This window comes from Penicillium samsonianum, assembly GCF_028829775.1.
Source record: "Penicillium samsonianum strain IBT 33392 chromosome Unknown utg000003l_segment0_segment0, whole genome shotgun sequence".
Taxonomy (NCBI): Eukaryota; Fungi; Ascomycota; class Eurotiomycetes; order Eurotiales; family Aspergillaceae; genus Penicillium; species Penicillium samsonianum.
In genome coordinates this window covers 1,000,440-1,027,897 of record NW_026643261.1, presented here as the reverse complement: position 1 = coordinate 1,027,897, position 27,458 = coordinate 1,000,440, and the positions used below count along the sequence as shown (strand labels likewise).

Here is a 27,458-nt window from a genome sequence, read left to right as displayed (position 1 = left end):
ATCAGTTAGAATAAAACAGTACGGAAAAGCAGTGATGAAAAATGATCACCAAATGAAGATAGCAAGGCCACATACAAGAGTTTACGAATTGAACCGGAGTCGGCAGAGATGCTAATCGTTAAAGTAAAGCACGTAGATAGGTACTTAGGGTTTGAAGTTTCGATCAGGCCGGCATAGAACAAGCGAAGCGTAAACGACGAATTTGAAGAACTGTGAGATGGAGGAAACACGAGGACTTGGGTTTTCATGTGCGGGAAATCACAAGTGGTTAACGTTAGAATGCTCAGAAGGGGGCGACGACAAAGCACACAGGCGACAGAGGCAAGTACGATGGCGACGGCGATGTAATACGCTGGGAAAAAAACAACCTCGCAGTGCACTGGAAGATATGGAACAAACAAAGGAAATAATTGGTATGTTTGCTGCAAAGGCAGCAAACTATATAGTCTACTATGGCAAACCATTAATTGCTATTTCACACACGAATTTGGGATCTAACAGCCCAAGGCAATGATTGATAGTACATTCAAATCAAAGCCACCGAAAGCCCAGTTTACCTGGAGCATTCAGCAGCTATCTTCACACGCGATCATACTCTAGGACAACTTAAGAGATCATGCGGGACATGTCTCCACGGATGCGCTGGTAGTCGAGGATACCCTCGATGCTGCCGACAGCGCTCATGGCGAGGTCCTGATCCCACAACTTGCGGGTAGCGAAGTCCATGACGTCCTTCTCGGTGATCTGGCTGACAGTACGCTCAATATCCTCAGCGCTCAAGCGGCGGCCAGTGGTGATGATCTGGCGGCCGATGTCCTCAGCGACGGCGGTGGTGCCATCGAGAGACAGGAGGATGGAAGCCTTAAGCTGGGCCTTGGCACGCTCAACCTCGGCGGAGGTGACGTTGTTGCACAGGCGAGACCACTCGCGGAGAGTGAAGTGGATCAGGTCATCGAGCTGAGTAAGGTTCTCGCTGACAAGGTAGATACCCCAGAGACTAATATCAAGTCAGCAAGTTTTCAATCAAAGACATATATTATCAACAAGATAACAAAACTTACCCAGTGTCGCTGTAGCTGGTGGAGAAGCTCATGAAGCTGTTAGCGAGGTTGTGGTGGCTGACGTGGGAGCTGAGCTTGCTGCCGAGGAAGGGCGACTGGCCCATGGCACGGTCCCAGTTACCGACGATGGCCTGGGTGACCAGAGCGGTGAAGTAGTCATCGTCCTTCCAGCTAACACCCTCGACGGCGAGAGCGATGTGAGCGGAGGGGATGGTGTCGTCGCGGAGACGGACCTCGGAACCGATGAACTCGGGGGTGCGCTTCTGCTCGGCAGTGAGGGCCAGGGCAGCGGAGGTAGGGGCCTTGCTGGGGAGGCCACCGAAGTGCTCCTCGGCGAGTCTCACGAGCTGCTGGTGGGGAATGCCACCAGCACCGACAAGGACCATGCGGTCAGCAGTGTAGTTGGTCTTGATGTAGTCGGTCAGGTTGTCCCGGGTGATGGTCTGGATGTTCTCCTTGGGGCCGAGGATGGTGCGGCCAAGGGGCTGGGCCTGGTAAGCGGTGGCGTGAAGGTGGTCGAAGACAACCTCCTCGAGCTGCTTGTCAACCTCCTCCTGCTCGCGCAGGATCACATCACGCTCGCGCTCAATGGCACTAGCCTCGAGCTTGGAGTTCTGGAGGATATCGGCGAGGATGTCGACGGCCTTGGGGACATCGTTGTTAAAGGCCTTGGCGTAGTAGACAGTGTTCTCCCTCTGTAGTATTCGCGATCAGTATTGGGTTTGGTAGACGTTGATGGGTGGTTTCCCGGGTCGTACCGAAGTGTAGGCGTTAAGGTGAGCGCCCATGTTCTCGATCTCAAGCTCCAATTGGTGCTGGGAGCGCTTGTTGGTGCCCTAGTCATATTTATCAGATAAAAGCGCTTCGTAGTTTGGGGCTTGTGGGGTCGAACCTTGAAGGCAAGGTGCTCAAGGAAGTGTGCAGTTCCGTTGGTCTTGTCAGTCTCTGCCCGGCTACCGGCATCGATCCACACGCCGACCGTCGAGGTTTGGGCCCATGGCGAGTGATCAGTGGCGATCTAGAAGGGAATTAGCTAAATTGCGAAGTCATTGAGATGAGTTGCTTGGTCGTACGGTGAATCCGTTGGAGAGGGTGGTGGACTGGGTGGTGGACGGCAACGCAACCGGCGACGCAAAGCCACGCTTCACGGGCTGGATGGACTTCAGGGCCGCACGAGTGCGGAGAGCCTGGTTTAGGTTGAAAGCAAGGCGCCGAGAAGCCATTGAGAACGACTTGTATAGGTGGACGGAGGGGGAAAGGGGGAGAGATGGAGAAAAGAGCTGATGGAGACACCCTGAGGTTGAGGTTCCGAAGTCTGAAATTGTTCGCCCAGCTCAGCCAATTACATAACCCGCTTTTCCAAACCGCCCTTGACATCCCGAATACTTCCTTACTCTGCATTAATTCGTGATGTGGGCTAGAATACAGTCTAAATGGGCTTATATATTGTTGTTATCGATCTTTATGATATGAAAATACGATTTACTTGATGCTGAGATATCCCGGTACGCCTCGTTTTCCGATCTTTCAATTTCGGTCATCCAATTTCGTGCCTATTGATTGGCTACATACCCTGCATCTCATACAAACCGGCTTGCAAACTGTCTAATGTTCTCTTCCATCGAAATATCCGCTGCAAAACCCAACTCAAAAGCACGAGCAGTATCAAATCGAGGAGTCCACGATTGCACAATCTTGTCGGTAGCAGCATCATACTTCTCCTCCACGAGATCCCGACGCTCCTTACCACCAACTTCCAACAACGCATCCAACATCTGCTGAATACTGACCTTCAACCCAGGAAGATTAACAGATCTTGAATCCCCAAATGCCTCTTTGGGCACGTCGCGCGCATGAATCAAGTTCTTGATAACAGTGTGTGGCGAGCAAATCCACATCTCGGTTTCCTTGGCCACAGGCAGAATAGCCTTCTTGCCGTGGAAGGGCTCACGGATTATATCACTAGCGAAGCTACTGGCAGCCTGGGTGGGCTTTCCAGCTCTCACGGTCACCGTGGGCAGGCGCACGCACCGGCCATCCAGGAATCCGCGCCTCGAGTAGTCGTTCAGCAGTGTCTCAATAATGAGTTTCTGCGATCCATATGAGGAAGATGGCATAGGTGGGAAGTTTGTCTCGTCAATGACGAATCCTGGTGGTGCAGGGCCGTAGACTGCCAGTGATGATGTGAAGACCACCTTCGCTCCGGGCATGGTAGCACGTAGCCGGTCTAGAATGTATCGTGTTGCGTCGAGGTTGACGCGGATGCCCAGCTCGAAGTTGGCCTCGGAGCCGCCGGACATGATACCGTGGAGGATGTAGACTGTCTCGTAAGGATTGGATGCGTTGATGAGCTCGTCGACCTCCTTGGTGGAGGTGAGGTCTGCCTTGACACAGCTGAGGCGGCTTGCGTGCTGTGCAGCTGACTCTGGGATCTCGGGCTCAACGATATCGGTGATTGTCACGGTTGTCGCGGCTGGTGTGGTTTCGAGGAGGCAAGCCGCCAGTTCTTGGCCGACATAACCCCCCGCACCGGTAATGAGAATCGACATGATGGGTATATGATAACGTAATTTGGGTGATTAGGTCGATTGGTCAGATCAGTCTCGTTATTGGCAAGAGGGCGGTGCAATGAAATAAGGAGTATATTCAACTATGTAGAAACGAAAATGGATGTGTTACTATTATATAGTAACACACCTTGCGGGGTTGAAGCGGAACTTGTGTCTCCCCCACGCTCATTCAGTCATGACAATTCTCCCATTAGCCAATGGTATTATCATATCCCACGAACATGATCACTTAATCCAGGCCTCGCGCATCAATTCCGAGTCTTTTCTTGGTGCAAGCCTCGGTGAGAAACCCGATTACCGGGAGGCCCGGCGCAAGTCCGAGAACGGGATTAGGACAGCGAGATGGCCTATGGAAACATGTGAGAGACCTTTTTCATTCTTAGACGATGGAAATAATTAGCAAAATGTTGCTTCTTTGTTGGGGATGTTCTGAGTCCGTGTCATATATGCTCTATATCGGTCGAAGGACGGCACTTGCAGAACAAGCTTAGAACCCTTGAAGACGGAAGCTACATCTAAAATAATTGCTCAGATGTTGCCGGCGAAATGTTAGCAAGACTAAGATCGCTTGTATTGGCCACTGGTTGCTACCTAGGTACGGATATCATACGCTAACCAGAGCTATCTCATCACCTCAGATCAAGACACTCAGTATGACACATTCCAGCGTGTAAAAATTCATCGAAAAGGAAAACTAAATTTTAAGACGCAGCCAAAAGTACATAGGCGGAAATACCTGTCACAAGAAAGGTGGAAAACATTCGATACATCACAGAACACGAGACGCCGAGGGGAACATCAAAAGGGAATGGACATGACCAGAGACCAGAGATTAAGACCTTTATGCGGCGGTACGCTTGTAGATACCAGCGACGATGCAGTGGTCACGCTCGAAAGGCTCGAGGGTCAGCTGCTCCTTGGGCTTAATCTTCTCCTCACGCATCTTCTGGACCTCCTTAGCGAACACAACCTCGGGCTTGGCTGTGCTGTCAATACAGTTGGCCTTGATGGAGACAATGACACCACCCTCAGCCTTGAGGAACATGTGGGCGTTCAATCCGACAATACGGGCCTGATCGGGCTGGGCAACATCGGCAAAGATGACATCGACCATGGGCACGAGCATACGGTAACGGAGAGGGTGACGGGCATCCTCAACGATGGGGATGACGTTGGTACGGTGAGTGGCCATGCCGATCAGATCACGGCCAGAGCGGTGAGAGAACTCGACGGCGTAGACGTTACCAGTGGGTCCGACAATATCAGCGACGTGAGAAACGGAGGTACCGGAGGCAGCACCGATGTAGAGAACCTTGGAGCCGGGCTTCATGTAGATGTCATCAAGACCACCAAGAACACCAGCAGCCAACTAGAAAAGGGAGAAAGGCGTTAGAAAAGAAGGACTAGACAAAAGGCAGTCATGGCTATCGGGGCGATATTGAAGAATTCCGAGAAAAATTCGATAAAATCGGCAACGACGCCATGTCCTAGGAAAAGGGTTATTTACCTTAGAACGGAAGGGGTTCCAGACACGGAACTCGTTCTTGGTGACGGTACCATCCTCAGTTGAGGGGCCCTCGACGGAGATGCGCTTCTCGCCGTAGACAGCAGTTCCGGGCGTAAGGTTTTTCGTCACAAGCATGTCCTCCTTACCGCCGCGAGCGACGAAGATACCTGCGTGACGGTGAGGCTCCTGTTCGCAAGAGAAAAAGAATCGGTTAGTGACTGATACCCATATCCATGAGAATTTCCAAAACACTTACAATGACAACCTTGGCACCACCACGGGCACCACCACCACCGCGGGGAGCACCACGGCCACCACGAGGAGCACCGCGACCACCACGGCCGCCGCGGTCACCGAATCCACGGCCACCTCCACGACCACCACGGTCGCCGAAGCCACCACGGCCACCTCCACGGCCGCCACGATCACCGAAGCCACCACGGCTACCACCACGGCCACCACGGTCGCCGAAACCACCTTCAACGAGTCAGCGAGGTGAACTGTAATATCACAGCAAGAAAGAGGATCATGGCCATCGGTGCGATAGAATCACCAGCGAGACTTTGGGCCTGCATGCTTGCTGCTTCAAATGGACTGGACTGAACAAACCTCGACCACCGCCACGGCCACCGCCGCGGTCACCACCAAATCCACCACGTCCACGAGGAGCGAAAGAAGACATTGTATATGTTTTGAGAGAAAAGACTCGTTGTAAAGGGAGTCAAAGGGGAGGGAGGTTAAGCTGTCGTTTCCGAGTGCTTAAACCGAGTGTAGTTGAAAATTGGAATAAAAGTTCCGAGAGAGTCGATAAAGATGGAGAAAAAATGGGCAACGTATCTGAGATAGTGGGATTAATCAATTCAAATTGAATTGGCCGCTGACTATCTGTCGGATGCGGATCGATACCGATGCTGCTCGTTGATGCGGTCGAGATTTTTTTTGCGCCTTTGGGATCTTTCAGAAAATCAGAACAGCGCTAGGCTGTTTTAGGTTTAGCGTATCCTCCGTGTGAGAACGTCACGTGGAAATATCCCTTCTATGTTGTTGTCACGTGATCAGTTAAGCCCTGTATTGTTTGTGATGCAAGACTGCGATTGAAAATAGACAAAAATGTTTGTTGATTCTTTGGTGATGGAATTTTATGGATTAACCTGTGAATGAAGTAATGGGATCAACAAAAAAACGTTCTCTTCTGCAAAGCGGAAAATGAGGTGCTTCTGTCGAATAAGTCCTGCAGCGGATGAGATGGAATACTACGATCAATGACGATGAAGAATGACAATTGATTCCTTGGTTATACCAGCTCATGATTGGTCATGAAATAAAATAATAATAACAAAGTAAGACAGATCCGCCCCGCAAATAGAAAAATCATATCCTCCCATCGAAGTACCCCTTCTGTATATACAAACAAAATAAAAACAATCAACTACTCTCCAAAGAAGTAGTAGTTTGCGGCATATTGTATTTGAAATGCGGCTGGCATACCATTGCAGGTCTTTGGTGGTGATCCAGCGGCAGTGTTGACTCGATAGACACTCTTGTAGTTGCCCACCGTGCCATCGGTAGAAGTGAGGTAGAGCCAAGGCACAGCACCGTACTTACCTGACACTGCACCGGAGGGTGCATCGATTGCACCTTCCTTCTTGGTCATGACAATGCCATTCTGCTTTTTGGGTGTGGTGTTCAAGTTGAACTCGGGGGTTGCATCAGTGAAGAAATGGTGACCCATCATTTCGAGGTTGGCGGGAGGGAACGAGGCATATTCGTTCGTCGGTAGGGAGATACTGTAGGCAAGGTTGGGGGAGGTTTGCCAGGAGATCGGGGAAGTTGGCGGCAATGCATGTGGCATTGTAGAGTCTTGCGACAGCTCCTACCGCCACGGGTGTAGATTTGGAAGTAGAGTCCGCACATGTGTAGTTCTAGTTTTATAATGAGCGATGTAAATCAGCAAAGTGTCTTGGGAGCCTGTCATACCTGGGTGCCCCGTCCAAGTGCAACGTATCTGGGCTTTAGGCCTGACGGGCTGGTCATTCCCGAAGCATAGGAGGGTAGAGCAATCTTCGAGGCTTCGCAAGCCCCCGGTGCTCTGATCTTGTGTTTTGCGGTATTGATGTACTGGCTTACTTTTCCGTAGAATTCTGCCAGTTCATCGGTCCAGTCGTATGCATCGTCAAGGAAGTTTGTTGGGGCAGCAAGTGATATTGCTGCCAGGCAGATGATGAGAGGAGCAAAACGCATTGCTACTATGTGTTTGTGCTAGTAGGCAGAGTAATAGCAGGACGGTCAATGGCGGTGACGTTTTATGATTAATCAAGGATTGTCCAGCAAGCCTTTGATGCAGCGGGTATGAAGAAGGGAGGGGTATAAGCGTGTTGAAGAAAGGTATGGCAAGGGAGGGATTGATATGGTGATAAATTGGCCGCCCGGCCGAGGGGCAGATATACATATAGATGCGGTGGTAATTGCAACTATCCTTCAATTCAAGCATATATCAAAGATAGTAACACAAGTCGGACTCGAAACAATACTGTGCTATTAACAGAGCGATCGATGCAACCTGCAGGTACTAGCAGGGATTAAAGCTCGACCACGGGCTCTCATTGGTAGATGGACGCGCCCAGGGTTGACCCTCCCAGCCTCTTTGGCTTCTGATTTGTCGATGGCTGCAAACAACTTTTGACTAAATCATGATAGCAACGCGCTAAGCAAAACAACGGGGCTTCCCTTGGCGGTTCAATTGTAGGAGCTTGAACCGAGCCAATGTGGTGAGCTCTATAAATTCCCCGGGGCTATTAATAAGTCTGACTGAAGAACAGTGCCATGTGTGTTGGGCGGTTGGAGATGCGAAATTATTGCCGATACAGGCTAGTGTGCAGGGTTGCAACGATACTAAGGTCCTTATCCTAGGATTTGTGCAGAACTCGGGGAATTATTGCAGGCATTGGCTACATGGGTCCCGGCAGTTATCAAATAGAGCTTGTTCATATCTTCAACCATGTCATATTCCTAACTGTGCAGTCAACTTATTTACAATCCGTCTTCCAATGTTGGAGTGCGGAGGCTGACATGGCGGGGTTTGGCTTTTCCTCCGTTCCTCCGTCTTATTTTTCCCCTTCCAGGTTATAGTGCACCGGCGCCTCGATAACGCCATCTTACACAAAGTTGCTCTGACCCGCTTGGTTATTATTGTAGCTCACATCTATTCATGTGACTGCTGACATCTGTTCTTATCAACGTCGGCATTTTTGTCTTTTATTTGACTTGGGCAAGCCACTGGTGAGATATATATATCTGCTAGGCCGTAATTCTCCCACACTAATGCACTACATCGGGAGCAAAGCCGGAATCAGCATCGATCCGGCAGCTAGTACTATATATGTACATATGTATGTACCTATTGGTATATCTGATTACCCAAAATTGAAATTGACGAGGGTCAAGGGAATGTTTTGATATCTCAAGCATAGTGCCTTGCAGACAACATACATCGGCTACAAAACCTAAGTATTATGACGCGACGCCCCGCGTTCATTCCGCGGGTCGGGCCTTCTTATCCCTTTCGTCTTTTTGCATATTTTTACTGGTGGCGTTACTGCTCTATAGGTAGATATTTTTATATTCTTTCCAATTGACTAATTAATCTAATGGAGAGGGTGAGTGCCGGTCAGTCAGCTAGGTGCTACGTTGGTAGATGTAAAGAAGATGCAACAAAACCTTCGAGTTTACAACAAGAAGAAGACTAGATAGGTAGAGGCTTAGAAAAAGACCCATCCCACCTGGGCACCCGAAATGTTACATGTAAGTAGAGCGAAACAAGTTTCCTTCATAGCATTGGAAAGGGATCTAAACCAAGGGCTCGGTCTACTTCGGACGCAAGTTTATAAATAAAACTTCACCACCGCCACGACATCCAACCTTGGAAAGGTCCGAAATCTACAGTCACCTCACTATAACGATTGGTCACAGACACATGATATTTGCCAGAAATCAAATTTACACACGACGCAGCTCGACCCACACCCAAGAATAGTTCAACGTAGAGAAACACTTAGCCCAAAACGCCAGGACTTATGATCAGTCATGAAGAGGAAAAAAAAAAAAAAAAAATAGAACTCCGGAGCTCTTCGCTGTGTAAAATCAGACAGAACCCTGGAACATTAGTTGAAACCTTCCTGCTGCCAGTCATCACCGTGCAGCTGACTCCCGCCACTCCCCGTGCTCCCTCCGCCCCCACTGCTACTACCGTATGCAGCAACAGCAGCGCTACCGACGGCGCCCATAGCGCTATGCTTCTCGATCTCAGTCGTGCTCATCATATAGAGCACTGTGAAAAGCAGAAGATGGAGTGCAAAGCAGTAACCAGCGAACAGGTTCCGACTCGTCCGGTTGGCAAGAATGACTCGGGTGAGAGAGAAGACAATCCGCTCTGGTAGGCTCATGCGTTTGTATGCGCGTGTTGATTCACGGCCCCGGAACGCGGCAAACGGTGAGATTCGTGCCTCATAGGCGTTCTGGTATCGATCGAGGGACAGACCGGAAGGCGTGTCTGCAGAGGTATAGACAGAAGTTGAACTGGGGTTGTTTGCAAATGACGAAGCCGATGTAGAGGCACCCTGACCACGACTGTAGGTCGAGACATAGCGAGTCTTTTCGTAGAGACTCAGGTTGTCCTTTTGGAGCGATGCAACTTCCTGTCGGAGGGACTTGACAGTGGCATATAGCTTTGACAGCTCTTCTTCGAGTTCGGCATTCTTCTTCTTGAAGCGGTCTCGTTGGGCTTGGATCATAGGTAGGAGGCCAGAGCCGCCGCCAACAGCTTCTCCTGCACGGATAGATTCCATGGTATTTGCCGACACGGCACTTTGGTCAAAGCCAGAGATGATGGATGAGGTGGGCGATGATGCGCCTCGACGGGCAGAGTGGGGGTATCTTGAGGTGTAGGTTCCTGCAACAGACATCGCCGAGGACGGGAATGTATTTGCAGCCTCATCTTGCACGCGAAGGAGGTCATTTTCAAGAGTAGTGGACAAGGTTCGTGACTTTTCCAGCTCTCCCTTCGAAGTTGAAAGCTCATTCCGTAGTGTTTCGAGCTGCCCTTGGATATCGCGGTGCGACACTCGCAAAAGGGTGAGATCATCCGTCAATTTCTTGTTCCGGGCCATAAGGAGTTGCTCCAGGGAGTTCTTGTCTTTGGATTTGGCCCCTTCACCATTGGCATCAACTCGAGCACCAGCACCAGCACCGTCTCCCGCCTCATCATCATCTCCAGCTGCAAACTCAATCGACCTGATCATCTCCAACTCCCGGCGGATCTCATCGTAGTCGGCTACCTTTGCTAACCGGGAACGCAACTCTTCCCTTTCCACAGCTGCCTTTGAAGCCGTGCGCTCCGATTGAAGCAGTTTAGCTTCCCAGGTGTGTCGTTCCGAGTCTTTGTCAAATCGTGCAGCATCCAGTTTCCGAAGCAAGGAAGAGTTCTCTGATTGGAGTCGTAGATAGTCGGGGTCGTCCTCAACAGAAATTGGACCAGATGCATGTGATGCAGCCTGAGCCAGCTCCAACCGCATTTGTTCATTGCGTGCTTCTACATCAGCCAATCTCAAGCTTGTTTTCTCTAAATCGGCAGAAACGAGCTCGAGCTCAGCTGCAGTAGCGCCACTGTGCGAACCCTCACTATCGTCACCCTGATTCTCACCCTCACCTAGGCGCTGGGAGACTTCATAGCTTGCTTTGAGCTCCTTGATCAATCGATCCTGGTTCTCCACTTTCTCTTCTAGAGTCTTCTCCTTTGCCGCCCAGTTATTTGTCTTTTCTGTCAAGACAGCTTCCCACGACGCTTCGATCTCCTTAGCTCTTGATTCCTGGTTTTCCTCTAGTTTCTTCCGCGCAGCACGTTCCTCCTGCAGGCGTTTCTCAGTCTCCTCTTGTTGCCTGGTGAGGCGATCCACCGACTTCTGCAATTGGTCCCGTTCTGAGGTCAGTTTGGGAACTGTATCTTCGGACAGGACAAGGGAGTCGACAGAAGCTTCCAGGAGTGGGTAAGGGTCCGGAGCCTCGGATAATGAAGAGTATAGTTGTAAAAATGAGGACGATGACGTCTTGCCTTGGTTGGTCAAGAGATCGATAAAGGACTGATATGATTTCAGTAGTGTTTTATATTCCACGAGCTTAGATTCATCATCTAGCTTCTTGTAGTCTTTCGTCTTCTGCGCCAGGTCCTTTCGTTGCACGAGTGCATCGCGCTGTTGTTCAACGAGATCCGTAGCGGTTGTATCGAGTTTCGCGATAGTGTTGGTCAAATCAATCCCTATTATATGTCAGTAAATCCTCGCCAACATATAAGATAATAATTACCTCTCCAGGCTGAAATGGCGCGTTGGAACTTGTTGGTCTCTTCGGTCAATTTGCTGGACATGGGTGGTTCAGGTTGGCTGTCATGTTGGTCCCGAGGAACCAAACTTTCTGTGATGGCAAATGAATCCATTGTCGGTCCTAACCCCAAGGGTCTGCACTGTCACCCCACATCAAATAGCAGTCCACAAGGGGAAAGATGGAGATCTGTTATCGCGAGGAACAGGACACGCGGCGAACGGGCCGATATTGTTCCGACTGTATGTGTACAATGTACGATCTTGCGTTGGAGTTGTTGGACACAATTTATGACAAATGTGAATGTCAAAAGCGAGAGAATATCCAGTGACCTCAAACATGCAGGCTGTATAATGAGTGTGTTGTTTCAAGATGACAGCGATTGACCCGAGGCACCCGTTTACTATAGTACAATGTATGGCAGGAGATAACGGCCACTTATAGATTGGGGTGACCGCCCTACTGGCCGCCTTTATGTCCTATTTTTAGTATCACATTTAAATCTCCAGTCTGTAAATAAGAACCATAAAAAAAGAGAATAAATAAAAGGCATTCCAGGATGAGTTTAAGTCTTGGTAAATTAGCTTTAATATCAACGTGTATAGTTAGAATTGTACCTTAACAGGCATCAGTAGATCACACAGATTCTGCCAGACAAAAACCACCAATGCGGCCGTTGTTTCCCTCCGTCCACTGCGGCCCCTGAGCTTTGGCCCCAGCTACTGACCGCCCTCACATCGTCACTCTCCAAGCTTGCGGGGAGATGCCTGGAACTACAGCCTCATGATGGCTTCAGACGATGGAATTGGTCCCCGCAAGAGGCGCAAGACCAGTCCTCCAGGGACCGTACCTTATTTGTTACATTCCCTCTTCGAGGACGTGCCATTAGCGACTGAGCATAGCTCCGATGTCTACATCACCTGTGTTGAATACTGGAGTAAGCTCTATCTGTTTTGGTCGTAGGGGCTGCTGCTCGATGGCCCCGAGATGACTAACATTGCGCAGATGAAAATCTATACATCGGCACCTCTGCAGCCGAGATCTTGCACTTCGTTTGCCTCCCGCCAGCATCCCCAGACGAAGCCGCCGAGCCTACCTTTATATTGGCATCCCGATTACCGATCCTATTCGCCCAGAGTCCCCCAGCGGGCAGTGATCAAGAAGGTGTTCGACAAATAGTTGTCTTATCCTCAGTGAATAAGGCATGTGTCCTCTGCAATGGCACTGTTACATTCTACATGCTGCCGGAGCTCAGCCCGGCTTTTGGAGCCACAAAGGTCAATAACTGCCGCTGGATCGGTGGGTTGGATCTCAACTGGGATACAGAGGAAGGCGAGGATCCGACTATCATGATTGCTGTGCAGAACAGGATCATGCTGGTCCAGATTGGGGATGAGGCGCGACGGATTAAGAAGATCGAGTTTCCTGGTTGCTTAACTGCGGCGCGACGAGGAACGATCGCATGTGCTGCGGATACACATTCATACTCATTACTTGAAGTGGCGCACCAGCAGAAGATTCCGCTCTTCCCAATATCCTCTTCGAATGAGGTCTTTGAGTCGGGGCACGTGGAAGATATGAACCCAGCACCACGAACTCCGCTCAAACGTTCACCCTCTTCCTCTTACCCTACCTCCCCACCGAGTGATGCTTCAGGACATGGCAGAAGCACTAGTTTGAATACCTTTGTGGGAATGCTCTCACCACAGGCACAAGCGGCCCAGTTAGATAGATCGCCGTCAGGGACGCCTGATCCTTTCACATCTACCGGGGAACCCAGAAGATCAAGCTCGGAGGAGCGAGAGGGGAAGAGCTCCCCCAAGCCCCCCAGTGACCAAGAGCCAGACAATACGTCTCCCACAAACGACAGCTTGAAGCCCTTACCACCTCTACCTCCGCCAACAAAGGAAGGCTCGAAGCGTCTCCAGCCTCATGTGGTGTCCCCAACGCCTTCTGAGTTTCTACTTGTGACCGGAACCGAGGAAACAGAACCGGGCGTTGGAATGTTTGTCGACATGGACGGTGAAGTTGTTCGGGGCACAATCAACTTTCACAGATTCCCAAAGTCGGTTGTGATTGATACAAACGAGAATGACGAAATGTTCCAGGCTAGTGAAGAGGCTAAAGAGGAGTTTGTTCTCGCTGTAATCGAAGACGAAGACGCTGGGAAGTCTCGAACAAGACTTGAAATCCAACGTTGGGACGACGACCCAGGGGAGATTGAGCGGACCAAGAGTTGGTTGGAGATACCATCTCCTGAAGAGACACAACCTACTCAAGTCGGCCTCCGACATACCCTCAGCCCTAGCCATCTTGAGCTCAACAAAATCGGGCAGCTCTTGCGGATGGTCCGCCTCAAAAGCCCCACGCTGCCCCCGCATGTGTCAGTAGCAGATTCAAGAACCCAGGCATCTATCGAGCACTCCCAAAAGGAGAAAGAGCTGTTCGATTTACCAGAATTAACCGACTCGGAGGGTTCCAAAAAAGGCGACGGTTCAGCAAGCCAGGGCTGGGAGACTCAACGCGATGCAGAAGAGGCAAAATTTGCACATGGATTGGGCAAAGTCCAAAGCAGTCTTGTCATGTGGTCTGGATCTCAAATATGGCGCGTACTGCAGAATCCATTGATAGTCCAGCTGGAGGATACCTTGCAAAGGGCCCAGGAGACGGAAGAGAGCGAGCATACGGTGCTGCGTAGGGATGTCATTCTGGATCTGCTGCTCTCCGTCCAGGACACCGAGCCAAAGACCGAGGCCGAGTTCATTGGATTGAGCTATGTGAAACAAAAGGCCAGCCTTATGCTTTACGGAGATCTTCTCTCCATGCAGCCTGACGACCGCAATGCCACAGCAATCGATGGCACCGAAAAAGCGCTACTGGCAGGTAACCTCGACCCGCGTTTGGCATTGCTGTTTATTCCTCTGTTACGATGTGAGGTTTTGCAGGGGCCTCAGGGTATATGGATACACGCTGGGCTGGCAAGCATGGCGGAAAAATATATTGAACAGGTCGGAAAGATAGGCGTTGAATCCTCTGGATTGGATGCTTCTCGCAGTCCTGTTCTCAACATGGTGAAACGGTTCCTTCTCTCCTGGCAGCAGAAGCGGGGATATGGTAGTATCACCGATGAGACATATGTTTTGGATAGCACAGATGCCGCGCTGTTGCACCTGACCTTGGAACAGGATGCCTACCTGACTCGAGATCAGCGAGCAGCGTCGCCAATTCGCCCTGAGTTGAATAGGCTGGTCGACAATTGGAAAGGCAATTTCGACCGAGCAGTGATGCTCTTGGAAACATACAAGCGGCTCTATGTGCTAAGCCGTTTATACCAAAGCCAAAAGATGTCTCGAAATGTCCTCAAAACATGGCGACGAATCGTCGATGGGGAGACTGACGCTGGTGGAGAGGTCTCCGCAAATGGCGTGGAGACGCAGATGCGCAGGTACTTGGTCAAGATCAAGGACGTTCAGCTGGTCGAAGAGTATGGCTCTTGGCTGGCTGAGCGAAACCCCAGTCTGGGCATCCAGGTATTCGCAGACAATGCCAGCCGTGTTAGACTGGAACCGGCGGATGTTGTTGCTTTACTCAAGGAGCGAGCTCCAAATGCGGTCCAGGTCTACCTAGAGCACCTGGTATTTGCAAAGAATGTGAGACGTCCTGTTGTCTTAGTTCACGTCCATCTAACTGACCTGTGAATACAGTACACGCAATATGCCGACGACCTGATCTCATACTACTTAGACACGGTACTCTCCGTACTCGAGTCATCCCCCGAAGCACGAACTTCTTTAGCCGAGTCCTACTCAACCTATCGAGCCCTGCGTGCCCCCAAACCGACATACCTAAACTTCATAACCGAAAACACCCCCGCAGAGCCCTGGTGGCAGTCCCGACTCCGGTTACTTCAGCTGCTGGGTGGAATCTCCAGCTCCCAATTCACCTCCCAACCCCTCCCAACAGGAATCAGCTACTCAATCCCCAACGTCCTCACCCGCATCGAGCCATTCCAGAACGAGCTAGTCTCGGAATGCATTATCCTCGACGGCCTACAAGGCCACCACGGACCGGCCCTCCGTCTCCTCACACACGGGCTAGGCGACTACGACTCCGCAATCCGCTACTGTCTCTTCGGCGGCCCGCGCAGCTCTTCTTCCTCTTCAACAGGCACCCCGCCAGAACTAGCAGACTACACCCTACAGTCAACGCTCTTCCGCCACCTACTCGACGAGTTCCTGCACATTGAGGATCTGTCAGACCGCATCGAGCGTACAAGCGATCTCCTCGCGCGCTTCGCTGCATGGTTCGATGTCCGTGAAGTCCTCGATCTTGTTCCGGAGGACTGGAGCGTTGATATTCTCGGCGGCTTCTTCGTGCACGTTTTCCGCACCCTTGTATCGCAGACTCGCGAGACGCGCATCGAGCGTGCCCTTAGCGCGGGTCTGAATCTGCGCATTGGTGCCGAGTATATCGATGGTATGGAGAAGGTCGGGCCCTGGGTCGAGGAGGAAGAGGGTGTGAGAAGGTTGAAGGATGCAGAGCCGCGGCAGGTTTCCTTGCCAACTGATGACCCCAGTGATGGTGCTTCTGATGACTCTGCTGAGTTTGGAGATACGGTGGGGCCTACATCTGGGGAAGTGGGCCAGTAGATCGGTGATCAGGGGGAGTATACAGGATTGTGAATATGTTATGTTGGCTTTTAATCTATGATACCTACGCAGTTTGCTTGGATAGCTTTCTTGTTGACTTTGTTATTCTTTTTTTGGTTATATCTTAGTTTGGTTTTCGCGCTATGTATCATGAGCCGATCCCCAAATTCATCCTCTTTCGTGAAAAGAAAAGAGAGACGATAGACAGAACTGCACCACAACAGTAGCAGTCCTACCATGCACATTCCAAGTCGACAGAAAGAAAAAAGCGAAACCATCATATTGCGTTCGTTCCCTTCGTAGCTACTGATGAGCGTATGTTCCGGCGCACGCCGAAAGCCAGTGGGACATTAAGGTGTGTAGTGTTTTGAAGCTCCAATCAGACCCAGGATGTCGATTTCCCGAAATCACACCTAGGCCCGGAATGAATGAGACCCGGAAAGAAGATAATACGTGAGAAAGAGTGCCTTTTTTTTTTTACTCTTCTGCTTGCAAGAAAGGGTTGGGGATCTCCTCACTACCGTCAGCGGGGGAGATCAGTACGATCAAAGTACCACGGGCGACGATCAGACCCATTGAGCGGGTGGTAGTGTTGCCCTCCTCATCTGTGGAAGTTAGTATATAAGAAGAAGCAGAGACTAGATTCAAGTAAGAAACTTGGGACTCACCACGCATGGTCTCCTTAACGTTGTCGAGGACCAGGTTCATCAGCTGGTCATAACCCTTGAGTGTACCGGTGACTGTTATTAGAGTTAGCATATATAGTTCATGGATGGCGATGAGAAGTCATCAAAGATCGAAAGTAGAAGGGAACGCAAAAATAAAATGCGATATATGAGAAGAGATCAGTCCAACATACCCTCGCGACCACCATTGAACTTCACTTGAACCTCCTTGTCCATGTACTTGTTGAGGTCCAAGATGTTTTCCTTTTTGGGCTTCTCCTGTGCACCGCCACCACCGCCACTTTTCTGCTGGCCCTGGCCGCCGCGGCCTCCACGACCGCGACCGCCTCCGCCTCGGAATGAGCCTCGTTCAGACATGGCCTGTGTAAATTGAGGGATTGAGAAAATGGAAGGAAGATAATAAAGGGAGGCAATATATCGGATCTATGGACAGACTTGGGGTATCTCTGTATCTCCGTTGTATGGGGGGATAGCGGAAGAGTACAAGCAAGGTGGACGCGTATATGAGGGATTTTTAGGTGGAGACTGGCCTCAGGCATAGTGGAAGTCGGAAGTCGAGAGTCCGCCTTGGTACGGAGATTACCAATTACCACTGTATTATTGCATTTGACAGCCACGAGGGATCCCGCTCGGAGGTATTTTACAGCTAGATTATGGGTATCTTATTTTGATTTGAACATTTCAATGTTGAACGCTATTGACATTCCTTCAAGTTCTCCATTACATGTTCAAAGTACTTTTGTACATTATTTATGTATCTCTTTGCTATTTTTTTCAGGTAATTTGATTCTAGGCCAGATGATTATCATTGTGATTCCCTCCGAGCTCCCGGGACCCAAATGTTTCAGCCCGCTGGCCCGTTCAGGCATCAGCGAAAGACCTCCCCACAAGGCTCAAGGCTTAATTTTGGGTGATCGAGAGATAAGAAGGACCTATAGAATGATCTGGGGCTGTTATTACATATGTACGTAGACTTCTCTCTGCATATAAGATATGTGAGACTATAGGCAAGGCGTGACTGTCGTACACCTGTTTAACCAGCGTATCGTAGGCCAGCGGAACCCTCCGGCGGGACTCCGCTGAGGACTCCAGGTGACGAGGTACGGTACTTTAGTGGAAGATCTTCACATTGTGCGAGTTGGCAATGGAATTTCTGCTGTAACACTATCCGTCAATCATAGAGAAAAAATAAAATAAAACAAAAATAAAATAAAAGAGATGCTCCAAGTCCCGGGACCCCCCAACGGAAACACAGATCACGTTTTTCCTCTCCACTCCCCGTGCGCTGTTCCGTTCCCCCTCTGTCGGCGCCCTACACTTTTCTCTTTCCATTTCTTCACCTTCATGGATGTAGCTTGAGTCTTATAAAAGGAGTTACCTGCCGGTTTCTCTCCGCGCAAGTCCGGTTCATCTCCGCGCAACTTTCATACTTCGCGCCTTTATCTGAACACACTCCGCGACGTCTCTCTTTCCTTCCAGTCTCCAATCTCTTTCCACCACATCCCAAACCAGCTCCAGGGTGTACATAGGGTCTCACCCCCCTCCACCCACAATGGAATCCCACGCCCCAACGACGGAGTCGTCTCACAAACGGCCTCGGTCTCCCACCGCCACCGCCGATCAAGGCATGTCATCGAAAGTGCCCAAGACGCACTCGAACCACCTGCAGATAAACTATTTGGCACGGCAATACCCTGACAACCTACCGCTCGTCTCCATCGATGATACCATGCCCGCGATCATCCATCTGCTCGGCGAATACGACGGCGTTCTACACCGCCACGAGAGCATCGCTGGAAATCTAGGCGCATGCCCGCTCGGTCCGATCTTGATCAAGCGCTTCGAGCGCCTGTTCGATGGACCGCCGCAAGTGTTGAAATCCCATGGCAAAGACGGACCCACGGTGACTTGGCTCGATGTGGTCGAATTCGCAAAGAGCAAGCCTGAGCAGTTCAATCTGGAGAAATCGCGCAACGGCGTGCGAGTCTGCCAGTTCTATACCAAGCAGTGTCGTGTGGAAATCAGCGAGGAGGATTTCGTTTTGATTGCTTCCGGCATGCCACAGAAGATGATCCCGCCCCAGCCTATCATCGAGGATGAGGAAAAGGAGCTGGGCGCGCTGGAGATTCTTGAGAAGAACTTGCATCATATAATCCAGATGGCTGATCAAGGTAAGCAATCACTGTATACATATATCAGCTTAGGAGGTGTTCACTGACAATCTTTGTGTGTTTAGTTTCTGCTCGAGCGAGACAGCTTAATCATCGTTTGAAGAATCGCCGCAATGCTATTGTCACCCGACGAGAGAACGATGCTACTTTACATGCGCAATCCCGAAATGTCACCGAAATCTGGCGCGATGCCAACGGTCAAGGCCCAGGAAATGGCCATGGATCATCTCACCCTTCTCCGTCTGGTTTCGTCGCTGTCAACACTCATCGTCCGGAAGGAGAACACACCGAGGAGAACAACCCTCTATCATCCCAATTCATGTTCTCACAATCCACCGATAATGTCACCATGATCAACGGGCAATCGATCAAAGGTGCCTCCCCAACAACCCGTGCAGACTTGATGAAGAGATTTTTCACAACGGCTGACCGTCATGCCCGTGGCTATGACGACGCAACAGCCCCCGTCAACCCTCCACCACTCCCTCGGCCTCGTGCCTCCGACCCAGCAGACTACAGTCTCTACAACCCCGCGACGGCAACCACCGCAGTCGCCATCCCAAGCACCCCATCCTCTCTCCTCCCGCCGCCAAAATCAATCCACCAAGAAAAAGACGACGGAGGCCCGTTTAAGCTCGAAATGATAGCCCGCATGGAAGAGCTCCAGCGCGGCGAGCGCATAATCCCACCCTGCGACCGCTGCCGCCGCCTCCACATGGACTGCCTCAAGAACCTCACAGCCTGCGTTGGCTGCACAAAGAAACACGCCAAGTGCTCCTGGCGCGACGTCAAAGAAGACGAGGTCACCGCAATGCGGGCGGGACTAACGATATCAACGGTATCTAACGAGCGCCCCGACAACGACCGCTCCAGCTCAAATCTTACCCCGCCCCAATTCGGTATGGGTCCACTACCCCCGATCTCCGCTGAGCGCGAACATCGCCGAGAACCGCCCTTTGAACCCGAGGTCCACGCCTACTACTACCAAAACCGACGCGAATCGGCACCCTCCGCCCCCAACCCGGCTCCTGGGTCTGCGGTTCCGATGGAGCTTCCTTCAAATGATAACTCGCCGCGACGGGCAGCAAGTGATACAGAGAAAAGGGACCGCCCTCATATCTCTACTGGTCGTGTCGTGGATCGCCCCGAGGATGAGGATCCCGATGCCAATCAGCGGCTCAGACAGGCTATTTTGGATACTGTGGATCATCACACACGTGTTGCCGCGGCTGTACAGGAGAGGGAGCGTGGTGCGGAGCGCGCTGGCGAACACCCAGGTATGGGCGGTGGTGCCCCTGTTCTTCCTCCTCCAGGCCCGGCTCCGGTTTCTGGTGATGGTGCTTATGACCGAGAACGTGAACGTGAGCGGGAGGCTGATCGTGGTCGTGATCGTGGTCGTGATCGTGATCGTGATCGACGTATGGTGCATGCGTAAAGTATTAGCTTCTCTATTGATTTGTGTATATGTAGTTTCTTTTTTGTTTTTACATATCCGTTGGCAAAATGGGTTGGGCGTGGGAGTACTATGTTAGATATCCCTCTGGTTAGCGTTCTTTTTTTCTTTTTGCTTCTTCCATTTAAACATTTATCGCCTTCTCTCGATATCAAATGACCATGTAAACATCATCTACCTCTCCGATTCTCGAGATATAGAATGACTTAAGCTCTACGTTAGTGCTATGGCGCATTAATCAAGCCAAGTTCTTGACTTGTCATTTTTTCCTTTATGTGTACACTGGATATTTACTTGGCACTTTGTTTAATATTGGCTAACTATTCCTTAGTACTAGTATCACTATAACTAGACCTTATATATTACCCCACGATTAGATGCTTAACCAAGACATCCGGATATATACTCTGCCCTAAAGACATCCATCGGATAGTTTTCCCCTATAGTATAGTTAACCACAAGCCGGCATATAAATCCGATCTTACATCCGACGGGGGCACTAAGTGGGGGTTGCGGGGTGAAAACCATTCCAAGGTTTCCATTCGGGAGCTTCTGATTGATTGAGCGAACTTGTATCTCCTTGGGGAAAGTAATAACCACACCCCACCACCTGGGCAACTTCTATAACATATAAACAGCTTGACCCCGGATTGTAGCTCTAAACCATTCACTATCTTACTATTCCTCTCTATATACCTACAAAACTACAAACCTACAGCCCACAATGGACCCCTCCAAAGTCAAGATCCCGCCAATGAAAGACCAAACCGTGGACAACATCACGGACAACGTAATCACAATCAACAGTCTCTGCGAAGATGAGCGCATGAAATACATCCTCGAACGCCTAGTAACCCACCTCCACGACTTCGCCCGCGAAACCCGCCTCAGCAGCGACGAATGGATGACCGGCCTCCGCTTCCTGACAGAAGTAGGCCAGATCTGCACAGACGTGCGACAAGAATACATCCTGCTGTCCGACGTGCTAGGCCTATCAATCCTCGTCGACTCAATCGACCACCCCAAGCCCAAGGGCTCCACAGAGGGAACAGTGCTGGGTCCCTTCCACACGCACGACGCAGAGGAAATGCCCGCAGGCGATTCCATGTCGCATGATCCTAAAGGCGAGCCCTTGTTGGTTGTTTGTACGCTGCGGGATTTGCGGGGGAACCCTGTGCATGATGTCAAGATTGATATCTGGGAGACGGATTCTACGGGACATTATGATGTCCAGTATGCGGGAAGAGAGGGCCCGGATGGGAGGTGTATTATGCGCTCTGATGAACAGGGCGTCTTTTGGTTTAAGGCTATTACGCCAGTGCCGTATCCTATTCCGCATGATGGGCCTGTTGGGAGGTTGTTGAAGAAGTTGCATCGGCATCCGTATCGGCCTTCGCATATGCACTTTATGTTCGAGAAGGAGGGTTATGATCACTTGATTACGTATGTTTTTCCTATTGTTTTTGACCCAGGTTGTGGAATATATCATGCTAACTTGATCCCAGCGCTCTCTACCTCCGCAATGACCCTTACGAAACATCTGACGCAGTCTTCGGCGTAAAGGATTCCTTGACTGTGGACATTGGTAAGGCCGACGCCGAGATCGCTAAGAAATATAACGTTCCCGAGGGCCACCCTCTCCTCACATATGACTTTGTGCTTGTGTCCGACGAAGAGACGAGCAAGTTGCGTGCGCATAACTCCAAAGTCGCGCTGGATAAGCTAGGTCGGAAAGTCAAGATTGTCAATGGGCTGCCTGTGCCAGACCTGGATTAAATGCTATTACGAGAAAGAAAAGTGTATGTGAGAAAGATCAGTGTATGAGTTTGGCTAGGAACTATTACCATTTCTTCCAAGACTGCCCAGTTTTCGTTGCATACCAACAAGAGAATCAAACTTGCATGTGAATACAAGATCCCGACGAAGCTGAGACTGCCAAATATAACCCGCATGCCTGTATTCCGCTGGTTTCTGGTCTTGATTGGAATATGTAACATGTTCTGAGCAATGACCGGTCCTTTTATTTATCCAAGTTGTCTTTCGAGTTTGTGCACCGTATGACGACCGGACTAGCGAGGACTGAACAGGTTGCATCTAGGCTATTCGACGTAGTTTGGTCGATTTTATACACTGGTACAACCAGACACCAAGACAGTTTAGGGGTTCGACGAGGGAGGCCTTTGCGTCTATATAGGTACATCACTATGGCTTGATCGAGCATCTGCATTTGGCTCCGATTTCCCTGTCGATATCGGCACTATGCGTTCCACTTACCTTTTCTTGTCTGTGGCGGCTCCATTGGCTTCGGCCATTGTCATCCCCGATGAGAGTATCCTTGCAGAGATAGTCTCTGAGACTCTCACAGCTGCAAATGATCATTTGTCTAAAGCAGATGGTGAGATGAGCCTGCTGGGCATGTCTCCGGATGAACATAGAGGCTGGGGAAAAGATGGGGACTGGCGTGATGATGATGGATATCCTAGACACGGCGATTGGCCCGGATACGACGAAGATCCACACGGGAGATGGCCCGGTGGTGATCGCCCCAGATATGGGGGATGGCCTGGACACCGAGACGACGACGAAGACAGACGCTACCCTCCACACCCCAGACACGGAGAATGCAGATACGACCGCAACGGCAGACCATGCGACAGACACCGACACCACCAACCAATCGATGCCTGTCCAGGCCCGCTCTGCCACTCAGACAAAACAACCTGGGAGCTCATCAAAACAAACGAGCATACATCCCAACTCGCCGAGCTCATCGCCGGCAATAAAGACTTGATCGAGATCCTTAACAGCACGACAGCAAACCACACCTTCTTCGCGCTGACGAACGAAGCCCTAGAGGGACTTCCACGAGGACGAAATAGCCCCAGTCCCAAGTTCATATCCAGCTTGCTGCGGTATCATATTCTGCCTGGTCGATTGTCCATCGAGCATATCGCGGGCCACGGGACGCTACCGACGAAGCTCACAGAGCCAGCTTTGGAATCGAAACTACCGCAGAGGATTGTTGTTCGGGAGCACGGTGACGGAGTGACGTTGAACCGGAGGAGTAGGGTTGTTGGAGCTGATATGGTAAGTAGAAGATCAACATCAATATCCCTTGTAGAATGTGTATGTACATACTAACCTCACCCAGAAAACCAAAAACGGCATAATCCACCTAATAACCAGTCCCCTGCACCCACCCCCAGAGACACGCACAGTGCTGCATCAAGCACCGGCCGACCTCAGCACCTTCACGCTGGCGCTAGCACGCACGAAACTCGCTTCCAATCTTGACCCGGCGCAGCGAAAGGGCGGAACAACCTTCGCGCCCACGAACGCTGCGTTTAGACGGCTCGGGGAGCGTGCTAATCGGTTTCTTTTCTCGCGGCAGGGTGAGGGGTGTTTGCGTGCGCTGATGCAGTATCATCTTGTGCCGAATCGGACGCTGTACTCGGATGTCTTGTATAGTAGTAATGGGAAGGCTCATCTCTTGTTTTCTGGGCATGATAGTGGGAATGGACACGAGGGCAAGGGTAAGGGTGGGTGTTTTGGTGGGCTAGAGGAAGAGTATGCGAATGTGCGGCTTTGGACTCTGTTGAAGAAGAGGGAGTTGGGGATTGATGTTAAGAAGGGGTTTGGTGAGGTTGATATGCAGGTTAATGGGTTTGGTAGGGTTGGACCATTGGATTTGTTGGCGAGGGATGGGGTGGTGCATGTTTTGGATCGACTGTTGGTTCCGCCGAGGAAGATTCAGGATAAAGATGTAGATGAAGATAGGGAAGAAATGATGATTGAGGAACTTGTGGAGAGGTTGGATGGTTGTGCCTATGGAGTGAGTCGCGGTGAACTATGAGAGACCTCGGGATGTCTACAGGCTTACGGTCAAGGAAAGCAATTTGAATTTTTTCATTCTTATGTTTGTGTTTCAATAACGGTGGCGAGCGAGATCGGTGCTTGCAAATTAAACAAAAGATGTAACCCTTGAGTTAACACCTGGGCGAATGCCTTTAGTTGGCAGCCTGCCAAACCAGAGACATGAGCATAAAACAGGTGGTCAAAAATAGCAAGCAGCAAGCAGCCAGAAACCATAACCATTACCACATGTAAAATGTGCCGAAGACTAGCTAGTGCATTCGTCTAGCGGGCTTCATCAGAGCCTGGAAGGAAGACTCGAGAGCTTTCTTGACCTCCTTGTAGCTGACAATGAAGGAACTCTGCTCGTCGCGACTGACCAAATGGATCTTCTCGTCAGTTCCTGCATCGAGCTTGTTCAAACAAGTGAGCATATGGCCAAGATCAACCACCGGTTCACCTTGGCTATCAACCGAGTGGAAGACATAATCGCGGAAAAGCTTCAGGAAGTAGCGTTCCCCGCTCTCCGACCAGCGCGGGTCAAGTTCATATTCAGGGCGTTCATTGATGGAGCCGAGTTTGCCCATCAGGCGCACAATTCGTCCATTCTCCAACTCACGGCCGAGATCAGAGTTCAGCTGATCATCCAGGTGGAGTGCCGAATCAAAAGTCGACATCAGCTGGGATGAGATGCCAGTGATAAAAGTGTCGATGGTTCGCTCCTGATCCTTCTGCAGTCCATTCAACAGCCAGAACACAGAGTTCTTCAACTGAGGGCTGTACGCGCGAGTGAAATGCTCCATAGCTTTGGTGGGGTTGTGGATGACAGTGGGCGAGTTGGCGCCAAGGGTGAGAATCATTTGGCCAAAGTTGACTAGATCTTGTCGCTGGAGGTCAGCCATAGTCCGCTGGGTATCGAACTGCACCACATCAAGGATAGCGCAGGCGTTGATGCGGACACGTGTCTTAGCGGTAAGCAAAACCTTGCTAGGCTCAAGCACTCGGGCAGCAAGACCATTGGCGTGAATCGCCTTGAGCCCATTGGCGATCTGGGTCATGTAGCCCCAGAGAACTTGCTCTGGAATATGAGCATTGGTGTGGCGGCCTGGGAAGCGGGTTCCAGCGTTCAGATGTTGGTCTGCAAGTGTCTTGGACAGTGGGTGATAGTCGGTCACAAAGATCAAAGAACTGTCTTGGAAGCTGCGGCTAGTGAACGCGTCGTGAATGGTCACCACACTGGCGTTGCAGACGCGCTTCCAGGCTTGCACGGAGCGGATAGCCTTCTCATTGGTGAGGCGGAAACCTATTAATATTAGTTTGAAGCTATAAAAAAAGAGACGGGGAGGTTGTCATACCCTCAAGTCTGCGAAGAGCGTAAAAAGTGCCATCTTTGCTAGACTGGGCCTTGTAGATCCAGCTCGGGTAGCCAAAGGTCGCAGCATTCTTCTGATGACTGAGATCCAGAGGGACAAGGGAATGGAAGTAGTCGACCTGGGCAGGGAGTTGGGTGTCTTCAAGTTCGTCAGCAAGACTACAAATTATTGCTAATTGTGGTCCAACATACTAGGTAGAGTTTGAAGAGTAGCTGCAGATTTCTTTTGCAGTTCTTCTCGCAAGTCATTGGGGATAAAGAGATCATGCACGTTGCGCTGGTATCCCAATGTGTTCTGGCTGTGAGGGCCAATTGGGGCATAAAGATGGTACTGAATCTATCGGACGGTCAGAGCTCATTCAAAGCAACAAAGAGAACGATCCATTGGATACAAACGTACCGGTTGCTGGAATCCAGTTTGGTTTGCAAAGAAAGCGCCTCCCATCGCGCCAGTAGGGTCATGAGAGTAAGGATTGGCAGAAACAGGGCCACCAGGAGTCATGGGAGTTGGGGTAGTCACAAAAGGATCAAATGCACCCGTAGGGGTGATTCCTCCGTTTCCATTGCCCTGAAGAGGTGTCTGGGTGGGAACATTAGCACGATGGTTCAGAATAGCGCTGAAGTGCTGGGGGATATGACGCTGAGGCAGACGAGAGGTGAAGTACTGGCGGGGTTCACGGCCTGGATCATATTCCGCTGCCAGAGCAGACAAGCCACCCAGCACCATCGCGATGATAGAGATGATGATAATAATACGGCCAATGCAGAGGGAGATTGGGATGGTTAAGAAAACAACAACAGTACGAGGGGAGGGGAATCGAATAATAGCCCTAGAGGGCAGGGACGACTGACCACGTGCTCAAAGCCCTGGGGAACAAATTCCTGCACATCGGCTACCGCCCAATCTTGGACTGCTTCTGACCGCGTTGTTGGTGTACTCGTGTTGGAGCCTTTTTTTCTAACGTCAGCGGATGCCTTTGCAACCTTCCTCTCTTCCCACAAAGCACATACGTGATGATGTTGTTCGAGGTTGAAAAGGAGCCGCACTGGCAGCTTTCGGAGATATAGCGGTGGACTTCTTTGGTGCTGATACACCGTTCCCAGACAGCAAGGATGGGGTAAAACTAGGTGAGTCGACATTGAATCGCTTCTTGCTATCAAACGAGACAGTCCTTGTCAGCAAATTTTGTCTTTTTTCGTCTAAAGACCAAGATTTCATCGCACCTGTCCGATTGGTTTGCATTGAGCTTCGACGGGTCATGATTGAAAGCACAACCTGGATACAAGAGTTCCAAATTAGCTTCACCACCCATGCTGGCCGTGATCAAGGTTCGCTAATACCTTTGTCTTCATAGCGGCATCGCCCATAGATGGTCACATTGCGGCACAATGTGTCTTTCGCATTCTCTATCAATCACAATCATTGTTGTCAGCAACTCTGTCCGTATCAAATTCGGCATTTATCTCCAGCTTGCCCATTTCAGACCTGAAATGGAAGTGACATGCCAGCCTTTGACTTCGAATCACACTCACCGCGGCTTTTCATTTTCGGTGATCCTGTCGTCCGACGAGCATCCTCCAATGGAGGCTTTCCGGCAGACGCCATGATATCTGGCTGATACCCACTTGATGGTGCGAATCAGCGCAAGAAGATCCCCATTGAAACCGGACTCGGTAGGGAACAAAGGATGCTATTGGGTGAAAACCGCATTCCCCTGCTTTGATCCTATATAAATTCAAGTCACCAATAGTCCACGCGATTGGC

General features: G+C 50.6%; 11 protein-coding genes across 11 annotated transcripts; 4 read left to right on the top strand and 7 right to left on the bottom strand.

Annotated features, from left to right (window-relative positions):
- Nucleotides 1–606: 606 nt before the first annotated feature.
- N7471_003945 (mitochondrial processing peptidase) lies at nucleotides 607–2,284 on the bottom strand (the record flags this gene model as incomplete). Its single annotated transcript, XM_057276664.1, has 5 exons — nucleotides 607–997; nucleotides 1,062–1,756; nucleotides 1,820–1,897; nucleotides 1,954–2,079; nucleotides 2,135–2,284. 5 exons carry the CDS (start codon nucleotides 2,282–2,284, stop codon nucleotides 607–609), a joined length of 1,440 nt encoding a protein of 479 aa, XP_057136274.1.
- Nucleotides 2,285–2,641: 357 nt separating this feature from the next.
- N7471_003944 (SDR family oxidoreductase) lies at nucleotides 2,642–3,610 on the bottom strand (the record flags this gene model as incomplete). The annotated part of the gene is made up of 1 exon (XM_057276663.1): nucleotides 2,642–3,610. One exon carries the CDS (start codon nucleotides 3,608–3,610, stop codon nucleotides 2,642–2,644), a length of 969 nt encoding a protein of 322 aa, XP_057136273.1.
- Nucleotides 3,611–4,472: 862 nt separating this feature from the next.
- Nucleotides 4,473–5,820, bottom strand: N7471_003943 (rRNA 2'-O-methyltransferase fibrillarin family protein; the record flags this gene model as incomplete). The annotated part of the gene is made up of 4 exons (XM_057276662.1): nucleotides 4,473–5,000; nucleotides 5,139–5,324; nucleotides 5,395–5,615; nucleotides 5,748–5,820. The coding sequence occupies 4 exons, from the start codon at nucleotides 5,818–5,820 to the stop codon at nucleotides 4,473–4,475; spliced, it is 1,008 nt and encodes a 335-aa protein (XP_057136272.1).
- A 747-nt stretch (nucleotides 5,821–6,567) lies between these two features.
- On the bottom strand, nucleotides 6,568–7,581 carry N7471_003942 (uncharacterized protein; the record flags this gene model as incomplete). Its single annotated transcript, XM_057276661.1, has 2 exons — nucleotides 7,116–7,581; nucleotides 6,568–7,011 (listed from the first exon to the last, which is right to left on the bottom strand). The coding sequence occupies exons 1-2, from the start codon at nucleotides 7,377–7,379 to the stop codon at nucleotides 6,568–6,570; spliced, it is 708 nt and encodes a 235-aa protein (XP_057136271.1). The 5' UTR covers nucleotides 7,380–7,581.
- Nucleotides 7,582–9,097: 1,516 nt separating this feature from the next.
- Nucleotides 9,098–11,761, bottom strand: N7471_003941 (CCAAT displacement transcription factor COY1). Its single transcript, XM_057276660.1, has 2 exons — nucleotides 11,496–11,761; nucleotides 9,098–11,448 (listed from the first exon to the last, which is right to left on the bottom strand). Exons 1-2 carry the CDS (start codon nucleotides 11,623–11,625, stop codon nucleotides 9,299–9,301), a joined length of 2,280 nt encoding a protein of 759 aa, XP_057136270.1. The 5' UTR covers nucleotides 11,626–11,761; the 3' UTR covers nucleotides 9,098–9,298.
- A 532-nt stretch (nucleotides 11,762–12,293) lies between these two features.
- On the top strand, nucleotides 12,294–16,237 carry N7471_003940 (uncharacterized protein; the record flags this gene model as incomplete). The annotated part of the gene is made up of 3 exons (XM_057276659.1): nucleotides 12,294–12,447; nucleotides 12,516–15,160; nucleotides 15,215–16,237. The coding sequence occupies 3 exons, from the start codon at nucleotides 12,294–12,296 to the stop codon at nucleotides 16,157–16,159; spliced, it is 3,744 nt and encodes a 1,247-aa protein (XP_057136269.1). The 3' UTR covers nucleotides 16,160–16,237.
- Nucleotides 16,238–16,251: 14 nt separating this feature from the next.
- N7471_003939 (U6 snRNA-associated Sm-like protein LSm7) lies at nucleotides 16,252–17,302 on the bottom strand. Its single transcript, XM_057276658.1, has 3 exons — nucleotides 17,019–17,302; nucleotides 16,828–16,899; nucleotides 16,252–16,764 (listed from the first exon to the last, which is right to left on the bottom strand). Exons 1-3 carry the CDS (start codon nucleotides 17,200–17,202, stop codon nucleotides 16,637–16,639), a joined length of 384 nt encoding a protein of 127 aa, XP_057136268.1. The 5' UTR covers nucleotides 17,203–17,302; the 3' UTR covers nucleotides 16,252–16,636.
- Nucleotides 17,303–18,397: 1,095 nt separating this feature from the next.
- Nucleotides 18,398–20,451, top strand: N7471_003938 (Zn(II)2Cys6 transcription factor domain-containing protein; the record flags this gene model as incomplete). Its single annotated transcript, XM_057276657.1, has 2 exons — nucleotides 18,398–19,016; nucleotides 19,082–20,451. The coding sequence occupies 2 exons, from the start codon at nucleotides 18,398–18,400 to the stop codon at nucleotides 20,449–20,451; spliced, it is 1,989 nt and encodes a 662-aa protein (XP_057136267.1).
- Nucleotides 20,452–21,193: 742 nt separating this feature from the next.
- N7471_003937 (intradiol ring-cleavage dioxygenase) lies at nucleotides 21,194–22,245 on the top strand (the record flags this gene model as incomplete). The annotated part of the gene is made up of 2 exons (XM_057276656.1): nucleotides 21,194–21,912; nucleotides 21,975–22,245. The coding sequence occupies 2 exons, from the start codon at nucleotides 21,194–21,196 to the stop codon at nucleotides 22,243–22,245; spliced, it is 990 nt and encodes a 329-aa protein (XP_057136266.1).
- Nucleotides 22,246–22,728: 483 nt separating this feature from the next.
- On the top strand, nucleotides 22,729–24,322 carry N7471_003936 (fasciclin domain-containing protein; the record flags this gene model as incomplete). The annotated part of the gene is made up of 2 exons (XM_057276655.1): nucleotides 22,729–23,556; nucleotides 23,621–24,322. The coding sequence occupies 2 exons, from the start codon at nucleotides 22,729–22,731 to the stop codon at nucleotides 24,320–24,322; spliced, it is 1,530 nt and encodes a 509-aa protein (XP_057136265.1).
- A 271-nt stretch (nucleotides 24,323–24,593) lies between these two features.
- On the bottom strand, nucleotides 24,594–27,299 carry N7471_003935 (PAN-complex poly(A)-binding subunit PAN3; the record flags this gene model as incomplete). The annotated part of the gene is made up of 9 exons (XM_057276654.1): nucleotides 24,594–25,624; nucleotides 25,677–25,832; nucleotides 25,886–26,030; nucleotides 26,094–26,273; nucleotides 26,546–26,643; nucleotides 26,705–26,847; nucleotides 26,918–26,969; nucleotides 27,035–27,100; nucleotides 27,227–27,299. 9 exons carry the CDS (start codon nucleotides 27,297–27,299, stop codon nucleotides 24,594–24,596), a joined length of 1,944 nt encoding a protein of 647 aa, XP_057136264.1.
- Between the last annotated feature and the right edge of the window lie 159 nt (nucleotides 27,300–27,458).

Bases quoted from the DNA above. Each gene is read 5' to 3' on its own strand.
- N7471_003941 (XM_057276660.1), bottom strand. From the start codon at position 11,625: ATGGATTCATTTGCCATCACAGAAAGTTTGGTTCCTCGGGACCAACAT. The intron at 11,449-11,495 runs GTAATTATTATC...GACATATAATAG, and splicing joins CGCCATTTCAGCCTGGAGAG to GGATTGATTTGACCAACACT.
- N7471_003939 (XM_057276658.1), bottom strand. From the start codon at position 17,202: ATGTCTGAACGAGGCTCATTCCGAGGCGGAGGCGGTCGCGGTCGTGGA. The intron at 16,900-17,018 runs GTATGTTGGACT...CTCTAATAACAG, and splicing joins GTTCAATGGTGGTCGCGAGG to TCACCGGTACACTCAAGGGT. The intron at 16,765-16,827 runs GTGAGTCCCAAG...TAACTTCCACAG, and splicing joins CGTTAAGGAGACCATGCGTG to ATGAGGAGGGCAACACTACC.